General features: G+C 63.2%; 2 protein-coding genes across 3 annotated transcripts; one reads left to right on the top strand and one right to left on the bottom strand.

Moving 5' to 3' along the window:
- Positions 1 to 1,722: 1,722 nt before the first annotated feature.
- On the top strand, positions 1,723 to 5,863 carry ASIC3 (acid sensing ion channel subunit 3; the record flags this gene model as incomplete). Of its 2 annotated transcripts, none has more annotated exons than XM_082662021.1 (11): positions 1,723 to 2,256; positions 2,984 to 3,134; positions 3,328 to 3,455; positions 3,908 to 4,109; positions 4,196 to 4,252; positions 4,355 to 4,502; positions 4,798 to 4,889; positions 5,133 to 5,212; positions 5,314 to 5,385; positions 5,573 to 5,631; positions 5,750 to 5,863. In XM_082662021.1, 11 exons carry the CDS (start codon positions 1,723 to 1,725, stop codon positions 5,826 to 5,828), a joined length of 1,602 nt encoding a protein of 533 aa, XP_082518147.1. The 2 variants fall into 2 exon arrangements, with proteins under 2 accessions (XP_082518147.1, XP_082518146.1); XM_082662020.1 differs by having other exon boundaries at positions 5,727 to 5,862.
- A 1,155-nt stretch (positions 5,864 to 7,018) lies between these two features.
- Positions 7,019 to 10,910, bottom strand: CDK5 (cyclin dependent kinase 5). Its single transcript, XM_082661973.1, has 12 exons — positions 10,792 to 10,910; positions 10,107 to 10,195; positions 9,944 to 10,011; positions 9,751 to 9,811; positions 9,596 to 9,652; positions 8,863 to 8,958; positions 8,652 to 8,726; positions 8,419 to 8,515; positions 8,177 to 8,246; positions 7,600 to 7,660; positions 7,407 to 7,487; positions 7,019 to 7,292 (listed from the first exon to the last, which is right to left on the bottom strand). The coding sequence occupies exons 1-12, from the start codon at positions 10,826 to 10,828 to the stop codon at positions 7,206 to 7,208; spliced, it is 879 nt and encodes a 292-aa protein (XP_082518099.1). The 5' UTR covers positions 10,829 to 10,910; the 3' UTR covers positions 7,019 to 7,205.
- Positions 10,911 to 11,950: the final 1,040 nt, after the last annotated feature.

The following is an 11,950-nucleotide window of genomic DNA, read 5'->3' as shown; positions in this document are numbered from 1 at the left end:
AAATAAATTGCAGTAAATAAATTAGTGGAGATAAATCTGCTTTCTCTCAGGCCTGCAGTGCAACTCCCAGCTCCACGGGGGCGGGTGAGCGTTTAACCAAACGCAGGGCTTGACGCCAGTGAGGAGCAGCCCTGACAGTCCTCCGCGACAGCGGCAGCGCTCTGCAGCTGCCTCCCATCCCTCGTACCTTGGATTAGCAAGAACCCCGAGTCCCGCTTGAGGCCTTGCACACTGCAGCTCTGCCTTTCGGAGATGTCCTCTCTAGCCCCTGGGAGTCCGCCCCAGCCCGCCCCAGCGTCTCGGCATCTCAGTCAAATGCCCCGGCTCCGCCCCCTCAAGGCCAGTGTCGCCATGCTGTGCTAGGCACTGTGGCCCGGGGCACTCCAGCCGGTTTGGGGCAGCGTCTCTCCTTTAGAAAAGCCCCCATGCAAAACAGGCACACTCCATGTTATGATGGGAGCGCACAGTGGTGTAATGCCTACGGTGGGGAATTTTCTGCTATCAAATTACCCATGCAGTTGCCTCTTCTTGACCCAGCAGTTCTATTTCTAGGAGTTTATGTCTGTACGATGTTACTGAGAGCACCACTGTTTGTAATGGAAGACTGGAAACCCCCAGTGTCCATCAACAGGGGTGTGGTTATATAAATGATGGTACATCCACATAAATGAAATGCTACGCAGCCACTTAAAAAATGAGGACGTTTTCCAGGTACTGGATACCACATGGTCTCCAGAATGTTGTCAAGTGAAAAAAGATGTGACATCATAGGGCATCCATGTTACCTGGGAGGGCATCACACGGGCACCCGTGTTATACTTGAAGGACGACAGGTGAGCCCACAGTCATTGTGGCACAGGCCAGCCCCCCAGACACGAGGGCCTGAGCATGGGGAGGTGGGAGAGAGGGTCACTGGGGACAGACCACCTCTGCACGTGGGGCCGGAGGAGACCCTGGCACCCAGAGTAGGCCGGGCCGCTGGGGGCTCAGAAGAGTCTGCTGATGCCAACTTCCCACCACTTTCCAGCCTGGTCAGGAGCCAGCTCCGCTCTGCGGAAGAGCAGATGATCTCGCGAGAGGTTAGGGGGACGGGCGGAGAGGGCAGAGGACGGGGACGGGGCCAAGGGTCAGCGACTGACCCTCAGGCCCGACATACGGGGGCTGCAGCTGGGGACCTAGAGGGCCCCGAGGGCACCCCCGGCCCCAAGTTCTCTCTCGGCTCCCCTCAAGCCTACCCGGGATCGCTGTGGCTTCCTGCTGGCGCCTCTGGTCTCCACAGCCAGGCCTCCCCCCCGACGCTGCACTAATGGCTCCGCCTGGGGCCCCAGGGACCTCCCCACCCCCCAGGCTGCTCTGCCAGCCCCCTTGCCCCCTCGCCGCTGAAACCCAATCCTCTGCTGCAGCTCCGGCTCAGCAGAACCGCCTCCAGCAGAGCCGCCCTGCTTGCCTCGTCGGCCGCACCCTACCTGCTCTCTGCCTCGGAGCCCCCAGCCCAGCACCGCGCCCAGCAGAGCCACAGCCAGGTCCTGGAGGAGGCCGCGCTGGACCGGCCAGGCCAGTACCTCCCCACCCTCTCCTCTCCTCTCCTGGCCCGACACCCGCGTGACCCCTGCCTGACCCTCCGAACCCCCCTCTCAGCCCCTCCAGTCCTCGGACCAACCCTCTCTCCTCCAGGTCCTAAGCCTCTGTAGCTTGGTTCCCCCCGCGCCCTGGGCTCCGGCCATGAAGCGCCCCTCAGGGCTGGAGGAGGCCCAGTCGCCGGCCTCAGACATCCGCGTGTTTGCCAGCAGCTGCTCGATGCACGGCCTGGGCCACGTCTTCGGCCCGGGGGGCCCGATGGTGCGCCGGGGGCTGTGGACCACAGCCGTGCTCCTGGCACTGGCCACCCTCCTCTACCAGGTGGCTGGGAGGGTGCGCTACTACGGGGAGTTCCACCACGAGACGGCCCTGGAGGAGCGTGAGAGCCGCCGGCTCACCTTCCCGGCCGTCACCCTGTGCAACATCAACCCGCTGCGCCGCTCACGCCTCACGCCCAATGACCTGCACTGGGCCGGGCCCGCACTGCTGGGCCTGGAGCCCACCGAGCACGCCGCCTACCTGCGTGCCCTGGGCCGGCCCCCCGCGCCGCCCGGCTTCATGCCCAGCCCCACCTTCGACGTGGCCCGGCTCTACGCCCGGGCCGGGCACGCCCTCGAGGACATGCTGCTGGCCTGCCGCTACCGAGGTTGGCTGTGTGGGCCCGAGAACTTCACCACGGTGAGCCGGCCGCCCGATCCGTCCAGCCAGGGGCCCGGGAGCGCCAGGCGGTCCCTGCCGGGCCTTGCCGACCCACACTCCCCCAGAGCCAGGGAACCTTAACAGCCATGCTGGGGGATCCTTTCCTTCCCCACCCCACCAGTGCCTTTCTGTTCAGCCAGGAAGCTGTCCTCCTCGGGCCCCTCCCTGCTGCTCAGCTGGACTGCAGCATGCAAGGTCACGCCTCCCAGCCAGGGGCACTCACCCCGGCTGGCTCTGGGCCCAAGGTCTGGTCTGTGGAGAGCCTGCTCCTGGGGGGTGGGGGGATCTGGTGTTCTAGGGCAGGAGACCCTCCTCTCTGCCAGGGGGAGGGTGCTGGTTTCCCCGCTGCCTCTTCCACATGCTGCCAGACCTGAAGGGGGCAGCTGGGCCCCTCTTCCTCATGCCAGTCTCCAAAAAACACTTGCCCTGCAGGCTGTGCCCTGGGCTGGGGGCGGAGGTGGGAGCGAGGAACTGGAGGGTCCAAGCCTGTCCTTTCCTGTGGGAAAGGGGCAGGGTTAGCCGGTCACAGTGCAGCGAGGGTCCAGCTACATGTGCCGGTTGAGGGAGGGTCTCGGGGCATTAAGATGTGGGCTTCAGTGTTCAAAGAAGAGACCCAGATAGAGGATGGGGCGGGAGGGGTCCCACGGTGCTCGCACTGAGCGCCTGGTTCCCTGGCGAGGTCTGCCACGTGCCTGCCCTGCCCCAGGTCTTCACCCGCATGGGGCAGTGCTACAGCTTCAACTCCGGCGCCGAAGGCGCAGAGCTGCTCACCACTCCCAAGGGCGGCATGGGCAACGGGCTGGAGGTGCTGCTGGACGTGCAGCAGGATGAGTACCTGCCCGTGTGGAGGGACACGGGTGCGGGGCGCACGGGCGAGGCCGGGGAGTGGCAGGTGGGGTGCAGAAGGCCCTGGGGAGAAGTGGAGGTGCGGGGGGGCCCCAGGCCTGTCCTTTCCCGTGGGAAGTGGGTGGGTTTAGTTGGTCACAGCCCTGGGGAGAGGGGGCTGCAGGAGGGGGCCTCTTGGGACTCAGGGTCCCCCCTTCCCTGCAGAGGAGACGCCGTTTGAGGTGGGGATCCGAGTGCAGATCCACAGCCAGGAGGAGCCGCCGCTCGTTGACCAGCTGGGCTTCGGGGCGGCCCCTGGCTACCAGACCTTTGTGTCCTGCCAGAAGCAGCAAGTATCCTCTCTGTGCCTCCGAAACCGGGCCCCGCCCCGCTCCTGAGCCCGCGCCACCTCAGACCCCAGCCCCAGCTCCTCAGAACCGGGCCCCGCCCCCTCCTGAGCCCGCGCCACCTCGGACCCCAGCCCCAGCTCCTCCTGAGCCCGCGCCACCTCGGACCCCAGCCCCAGCTCCTCCTGAGCCCGCGCCACCTCGGACCCCAGCCCCAGCTCCTCAGAACCGGGCCCCGCCCCCTCCTGAGCCTGCGCCACCTCAGACCCCAGCCCCAGCTCCTCAGAACCGGGCCCCGCCCCCTCCTGAGCCCGCGCCACCTCGGACCCCAGCCCCAGCTCCTCCTGAGCCCGCGCCACCTCAGACCCCAGCCCCAGCTCCTCAGAACCGTCCCAGCGATCTCGCGTTCTACGCGGCCCCCGCTTCTCCCAGAGCCTCCTTAACTTGTCCGCCTACAGCTGAGCTTCCTGCCGCCGCCCTGGGGTGACTGCAGCTCTGTCTCTCTGGACCCTGACTTTGAGCCGGAACCCTCCGGTCCTCTGGACCCCCCCAGGCCCAGCCTAGGCCCCAGCCCTCCCTATAGTCTAATAGGGTGTCGCCTGGCCTGCGAGAGCCGCTACGTGGCTCGGAAGTGCGGCTGCCGAATGATGCATATGCCAGGTAAGGGGCTGGGGGCAGCGGAGGAGGGGGTCCGGGGAGGCCCGGGGGGCGCCGCTCCTGAAGCTGTCTCCTCTGCCCCCGTGCAGGCGGCGCGCCGGTGTGCAGCCCCCAGCAGTACAAGGACTGTGCCCACCCGGCGCTGGGTAAGGGGCAAGCCTCTTCCGCATCCCGTCCCCACGCCGCTCTACCCGCGACCCCGACGCCGCGGGGTGGGCGGCCCTGACCCAGGCGCCTGTGGCCCGCAGACGCCATGCTGCAGAAGGACGCGTGCACCTGTCCCAACCCGTGCGCCAGCACGCGCTACGCCAAGGAGCTCTCCATGGTGCGGATGCCGAGCCGCGCCGCCGCCCGCTACCTGGCCCGGAAGCACAACCGCAGCGAGGCCTACATCGCGTGAGCCGTGCAGGGGGCCGGGGCCCCGGGGTTAAGGCGAGCACCGAACCTCCGGGCCAAGCCTCCGTGCGCAGCGCCCAGGGATGGGACACCAAGCTACACATCATTACCGGGCTCGGGGACTCTGGGCAAGCTGCTTAACCTTTCTGACACCAGCTCTTCCGAAAATGGGGACAGTGACACCCCTCCCCAGGGCTCATGAAAGGACTCAGAGACCAGAGAATGGGGCACCTGTTCCTGCCAGCAGCTGGCACTGGGGGCATCCAGCGAACACTCTTGGCCTCTCTTCCTCCAGGGAGAACGTGCTGATGCTGGACATCTTCTTTGAGGCCCTCAACTACGAGACGGTGGAGCAGAAGAAGGCCTACGAAATGTCGGAGCTGCTCGGTGCGTGCGTGCGCGCGCGTGTGCGCGTGCGTCTGTGCATGCGTGTGCGTGTCTGTGTGTGCGTGTCTGTGCGCGCGTGTCTGTGCATGCGTGTGTGCGTGTCTCTGTGTGTGCGTGTCTGTGCGTGTGTGCGTGCGTGCGCGTCTGTGCGTGCGTGCGTGTGCGTGTGTGTGTGTGCGCGTGCAGGCAACCTGCGGCCTGGGGAGGTGTGGGCAGAGCTGACAGGTGACCCGGTCTCCACAGGTGACATTGGGGGCCAGATGGGGCTGTTCATCGGCGCCAGCCTGCTCACTGTCCTTGAGATCCTGGACTACCTCTGTGAGGTGGGTGGGCCTGGGCTCCAGCTGTGGGAGGCGGGCAGAGTCACGCCGCAGGATCCAGGGGTCAGGTATGCGCTGGCCACCTCCAGCACTGCTTCCCCCAGGTGTTCCGGGACAGAGTCCTGGGATACTTCTGGAACCGAAAGCGCTCCCAAAGGCACTCCAGCGCCAACCTGGTAATAGCCCCCCCGCCTCCCCTGCCGTCTCCACCGTGGGTGCTGAGCCCCTCCTCCTGAGTGTAGAACACCCCCCCACCCAGCTGAGAAAAAGTGATGGGGGAGGGGCGTGCAGTGACCTTGGCTGGTCTCTGGGAGGGAGCATCCCCGCTGCCGCCACCCCCAATCTCTGACCCTCCTCCCACAGCTTCAGGAAGGGCTGGGCAGCCAACGAACCCCAGTTCCACACCTCAGCCTGGGCTCCAGGTAACAAGAAATGGCCCCCTAAGGTCAAGGGAGATGGGGCAGTTCCAGTCCGGAGGGCAGGGGCAGGGCAGTGGGTGAGAGGCCTCCCATCCCAGGGCCGTGGTCCGTGTCTCCCCAGGCCTCCCACCCCTCCCTGTGCCGTCACCAAGACGCTCTCTTCCTCTCAACGCACCTGCTACCTCGTCACCCAGCTCTAGATGGGGCGTCTGCGTCTTCAGGGCCGCACCCTGACATCCTGGCCGTGGCCAGCCCGCAAGTGTCTGTCCACCTTCACCCCAAATAAAGTTCTAGTGCCTCAGCCTCAGCTGTTCCACTTACAGGCAGACCAGCCAGGCCACAGTCAGCCCTACTCGGGCACAAGACCTCTGCCAGCCATCACCCAGCAGACGTGATGTCTGAAACGTTAACCTCCAGAAATCTCTCGACGAGAGAATAGTAAGCGGCCATGGGTCACTTGAACCTCAGTGTGAATGAGTTTGTCAAACCGACATCTCAGAGTGAACGGAGCCCAAAGCCGGGTGTGAAGGCAGAGGCGGCGGTGCTAGGACAGCCGCACTCGGGGTCCGATCAGGGAAGGGCTGGCAGAAGGCTCTGATCCAGAGCCTGGAAAGAAGCGGTGGAGCCGGTGGGGAGAAGCTGGCGTGGCTAGCCCGCTTCCAAGAACACAAGCTGCTGTCCTGTCTTAGGCATTCGTGACTTTCTCACACTTGGGACCGAGTGTCAGCCTGCCCGCCCCGCACAGGAACCGCTCCTGCTTCCGCAGCCTTTGCACAAGAATTGCAGGCCCCAGCTTGGGGGGGGAGCCCAGGCCCTCCCTTCCCACCCCTGCCAGTAAGCACACGCCCAGGCCCGCTTTCTCAGCTCCTTCTCGGCACCCTAAATACTGGAAAATGACAAATAAGGGAGCCGGGGAGGGGGTGCTCCCAACCACCGCTTTGGGTGCCTCCTGTCTCAGCCTGAGGGCCTGGGTGTGGGGGGCGTGAAGAGGGAAGTGGCAGGGCGGGTACACGTGGGACAAGAACCATAACGAAAGGCCCGGCTCTTTTCTCCGCATTCTGGTAGAAGCCCATCCTTGCTCTCAGACACTGGGAGCCTAACGCCTCCTGGGCAGAGAAAGGGAAGGGCACGAGCACATACGCACACATGTGGTGGCAGTGCCTAAGGGTAAGGGTCTGGTGCAGACCTAAGGGTAAGGGTCATAGCCTCCAACCCCCGGCCTCCAGCCACTCAGAGTAGCAGAGCCAGGGCCGGACAGCTGGGTTGTGTTGGAGCTGGAAGCAGGGTTGCAGAGGGTGGGGAAGCGAAACAGAGCCTCAGGCCCCCCCAGCACCATACCCCCACCCCCCGCCCAGAGCCACTTTTCCAGCACATCAGCCAGACTGTGGGAAACGAGCCAATTTATGAAATTAAATAAAGTCCACGGAGGGAGTGAAGAACACGGGTTAGGGCACCTCCACCCTGGTTGGGCCCAGCACAGCTGGAGCTTGGCACACCGTGCATCCCTGCCTGTCCTCCCCTCCCCAGAGGGGGCTTAAATAGGCCAGGCCCCAGCCTGGCCGCCGGGGGCCTGGAGCCTAGGGGGGGCAGAAGTCGGAGAAGTAGGGGTGCTGCAGGGCCTCTTCTGCTGAGATGCGCTGGACCGGGTTACACTTCAGGAGGTTCTGGACGCACAGAAGAAGGCGAGGCAGGTTCACGCCCAGAGCCCCGCGCTCCCCGGGTCCCTCCCGACAAGTGCCCCGGCCCCAGCCCCGCCCCCGTACCCTGCCCTTGGTCACCTGCAGCAGGTCCCTCCCTGTGGCACTGAGCTTGGGCACGACGTTCACCAGGGACGTTGTGGCTGGGTACATCGGGTAGGGCTGTGGGGGGCAGGGTGAGTCAGCCGGGGGTGCGGGGGCCCTGGAGGCTGCTAGGGCCAGGACCTAAGGGGCGCCACTGACGAACCATGCATGAGCCCATTACCCGTCACACCTTATAGTCCGGCAGCTTGGTCATGGCGGGCCACTGCTCCTCGGTCGGTGTCCCCAGCAGCGTGTCCACGGGGTCAAGGATCACTCAGGTGGAAAGGGGCAGGTGAGGGGCTCTTCCCCTGGGGAAGGGGGATTCCTCATACCCACCCCTGCCCCCCTCACTTTATCCCCCAGCTCACGACAGAAGGCGGCCCCCGGCCCACGCGACCCTCAGACGCAGTCCCAGCTGCGTGCCGTTTTCTGCAGGCCAGGTTCTGTATAGCCGTTAACGACTTTGACCTAAACCCTGAGGTCCATGGTCCTGATGAAGCGGTCAGCGGTCCCCCACTCTCACTAATCGTCCCCCTGCTCCTTTTGGCTCCTTCAGCCTAAGGATTCGGCTCTCAGTTGGAGGAGTGAGCCCTCCTTGCCTGCAGGCTGCAGGCTCTCCAGCTGGCGGCGGGCACCCTCTGCCCTCAGGAGAAGCCCTGACCAGGCCTAGCCCAGCCCACCGCCGCCCTCCCTGCCTGCACTCTGAGCTCCAGGGGCTTCCAGATCCCCTCCCAGAGGGCCTGAGGTGAAGGGAGATGGAAGAATATCGGAAGATCCTCTTCAGCTGGTCATCTACGTCGTTGCCAGGAAACAGGGGCCGCCCCGCGTTGGCCAGCTCTGGGAGAGAGGCGGGGGGCGGGGGTGACAGGCGAAGAAGCGCCCCCCACAGCCCTGCCCTGCCTCCTCCCCACCCAGGGGCCCCACTCCCTTCCCCAGAGGGGACCCTCCAGACCCTCTTTGTTCACTCAAACGGGAGACGGAGTTGCCCCCGCAGACCCCGGTGTGTCACCTGCGAAGATGCAGCCCGCCGACCACATGTCAATGGACGTGGAGTACAGCTTGGCCCCAAAGAGGACATCCGGTGGTCGGTACCACAGCGTGACCACCTGGAAAGGACCCCACCACAGGGACCCCCAGTTTGAGGGCTGGGGAGGAGAGCGCTCAGAGAGGAGTCCCGGAGGAGCTGAGGGATGCTGGCTGGGGACTCCCTCCCTCACCCCCACTTCCCGCCCCGCAGCTCACCTCAGCTGAGTAACAGCGAACAGGGATCCCAAAGGCACGAGCCAAGCCGAAATCAGCCAATTTCAGCTCCCCATTCTGAGGGGGAGGGGGAGGGGCACGGAGAGGGGCTCTTCCACAGTCTGAGGGCAGCCCCCCCGCTCCCGCCTTCCCGTCCAGCTCCCCTCATCCCACGCCAGCCTCCCTGAGGTCCCGTCCTCTCGCCCAGAGGTACCCTGTTTATGAGCAGGTTCTGAGGCTTCAGGTCCCTGTGTAGCACGTTTCGGCTATGACAGAATCCCAGGCCTTTTAGCAGCTGGAAGAGGAACGACTGGGGGAGGGGCAGGGAGGAGTTCATCGAACCGTCTTGAAGCGGGCCCAATGATGGGTCACGCTCCCCTCTGCTTTGCCTTGAAACCCCAGCAGTCTTTCAGCACCAAGCTCGGCCCAGCATCACTCCTTCATTATCGAGGACCTACTTCGTTCTTTGCTGGGTACTCGAAAGGTGAACGGGGGCCCCGGTCCCCACCTTTCCAGAACTGACAACTTGGTGGGCCTTCCTACCTTTCCAGCCCACACTGATCTCTCCCCTACCTGGCCTCCTTTGAACACGAACATCATAACCAACAACGTATATGCTGTGCTGTATTATTATTCAGCACTTCTTTGCCCTGGAACCTGGGCCTAGAACAGTGCTTGCCACACCGCAAAGCATTCAGTACGTATTTGTTGAATGAATGAATCTCTCTGAACCTCATTTTCCTGCCTCTCAAATGTAAATCCTGTCCCTGACATCAGAGTGTTCCCTTCAGGTCAAAGCGATCACGTGAAAGTGCTTTTGCTAAGATGGAAGCTCTCGGAGACAGAACCAGGGTTTTCTCCTCCCCTCGTGCCCCGAGTGTCCCCGTGCAGGGCCTGAGAGCACGTCCACTGAATCCGGACGCCAACCCCAGCCCCAGTATCCTCACCTTCACAATTTCAGGATCTAGGTCACCATTGCAGCTGTCGAAATACTTCTTAAGGTCCTAAAAAAGGGATGGGGGTGGGGGATGGGATAGAGTTTAACCTCAGTCTGGGTCCCTATATCCTCCCAAGGCTACTGTCCCTCAAGTCCCCCTTTCACCTGGTCACAGAACTCAAAAACCAAAGTCAGCTTCTTGTCGCTGTGCAGGACGTCGTGGAGCCTAGGGAGAAGCGAGTGCTCAGCCAGGCAGCGCCGCAGGTCTGCACCTACTATCCCAGTGTCAGCCCAGCCCATCTCTGAAGCCCCCGCCACCGGACCACACAGGCAAGGAGGACCCCACCCATCTACACACCTGACGATGTTTTTGTGCTTCAGTTCCTTGAGTAGGCAGATTTCCCGAAGGGCAGAACTCGGCACTCCCTACACATTGGAGGGGGCCAGGTGGGCCACAGTCACATCCCACCCAGCCTAGGCCCTCAACCCCTCCCTCCCTGGCCCCAATACCCCAGTCCTACCTCATCATCATCATCCAGCCTCACCCGTTTCAGAGCCACGATCTCATGAGTCTCCCGGTTTTTGGCCTTGAACACTGTTCCGTAGGTGCCTAGAGGAAGGAGGTCAGGGCTGAGGGAAAGGATGGGGCACCCTTCCCCAACCCAGGCGGTCCCTGCCGGGAGAGCAAGCAGCGTGGGGGTGTGTTACTTCTGATGCCTGGAGAAGTGGGGGATGTGGCAGGGAGGAGCCTGCAGATGGCTCAAGGGTGTCTGCAACAGGGAGAGGCTGCAGCTGCTGGGTGAGGAGGTCTACAATAAAGGCCGAGCTTCTGGAGGGTCTGAAAGTAGGGAGCAGGGGTCTGGGAGAGGAATGAGGGCCGGCAGGAACGCTGAGGTTGGAGGTCTGCTGCGAGAACTGTGGGTGAGGTTCTGCAAGTGGCGCTGAGGACAGGGGTAGGATATGCAGCACGTGCAGAGGTCGGAGGCGGGTCTACAGGGGTGCTAAGGTTGGGAGGGGGCGTCTATGGGAAATGCTAACGGGGGAGGATTGGTGTCTGCAAGGAGTGTTGAGCTCAGGGCCAGGGCTGCAGCCAGTGCTGAGGTTGGAGTCTGTGGGTATTGCTGACGGTACAGCAGCCCGGGATGCAAGGAATGCTAAAGGGTCTGCAGAAAGAGATCTTGCAGGAACATCTCGTGGTCCCATTACCTTCCCCAATCTTCTCCAGCTTCTCGTATTTCTGCATCGCGGCAGCCGCGCGAGGACCCTTGCGGGCCCTGGGTTCTGAGACTCCGGGCCCGGCGTTGCAGAGGAGGCGGCACCCCAGCCTCCGGTCCTGCCCCGCCCCACTGCCTGCGCATGGGCTTCTCGGGCTTGTAGTCCTAGGGCGCCAGGTTTCCCAGTAATGTCCGGGGCCTTAGACAACAAGAAGACTACAACCCCCAGCAGGCTGCGCTCAGGCGCTCTGCAGCACTTGCCTCCCGGGACTCCTGTTCGACCGCGGAGTCAACCCTTGGACTTCAAGTCCCAGGAAGCATCGCGTGTCCGTTTTCCCGGCTCCCCGCCGTCGCGCGCGGCTCCCAGTGTGCCCTGCTAGTGTTATTCCTTTTCAGCGCTTACAACCTTCTTTTGAGAAGGACCTCTCCGGGACTACACATTCCAGAAGGCAGCAGGGGTGGGGGTAGGGCGCTTTCTAAGGTTTGGGTTTTTGCGGCCTGCATCCTGAGCCCAGGTGGCCCTGCTCTGCCCCGGTTGATGATATTGAGGTTCCATCGACTCCCTGACAATCTCAGCACGGGTTTCCACCTCTCCCTAGGCCATCTGGTGACCTCAGGATTGATTGGGGAATGGCTCTGAGCCATATCTTGCTGACGATGACTTCACAGGGACCAGCTGACCGCAGGGCTGGAAAGAGAGGCAGGTGTGCCCCAGTGGAGACTGGATTCACCAAACGCCAGAGACTCCTCTCTCCTGTGAGACCCGTTTGTCGTCTCGGAGCCCACCCAACTCCAGCCTTTCGCTACACTCTGATATCCCGAGGCAAGCTGGCTGGACACTGGGAGGGTGTCCCCACCCCCGGCAGAGCCCGGACCCACTGGAGTCGGCCAGGGTGTGGCCGAGGGCTGGCAGGTTGGTTACTGCCCTCAACAGACAGAAGGACAGGCAGAAGCTACGCTTGAAGCAGCCTTGACCTCATCCCTTAAGGAGTTGATTATAGATTTTTCTTGCGGCTTCTCTCTGTCTCATGACTGCATTCTTGAGGGACGTGACCTGGATGATAACTGCCCCAAACAGCACTCCTCAGCGCCGGAACCAAAGTTGGTGCTAAACATTGGTTAATTAACTCGTTTATATCTGAACGTTTTCT

Source organism: Grampus griseus (genome assembly GCF_964374135.1).
Source record: "Grampus griseus genome assembly, chromosome: 9".
NCBI lineage: Eukaryota > Metazoa > Chordata > Mammalia > Artiodactyla > Delphinidae > Grampus > Grampus griseus.
Note: the sequence above shows the minus strand (reverse complement) of the source record. Positions and strands in the feature narration are given on the sequence as shown.

Bases quoted from the DNA above. Each gene is read 5' to 3' on its own strand.
- CDK5 (XM_082661973.1), bottom strand. From the start codon at position 10,828: ATGCAGAAATACGAGAAGCTGGAGAAGATTGGGGAAG. The intron at 8,959-9,595 runs GTGAGGATACTG...CCCCTCCCCCAG, and splicing joins TAGATCCTGAAATTGTGAAG to TCGTTCCTCTTCCAGCTGCT. The intron at 7,293-7,406 runs GTGACCAAGGGC...CTGTGCGTCCAG, and splicing joins CAGGGAGGGACCTGCTGCAG to AACCTCCTGAAGTGTAACCC.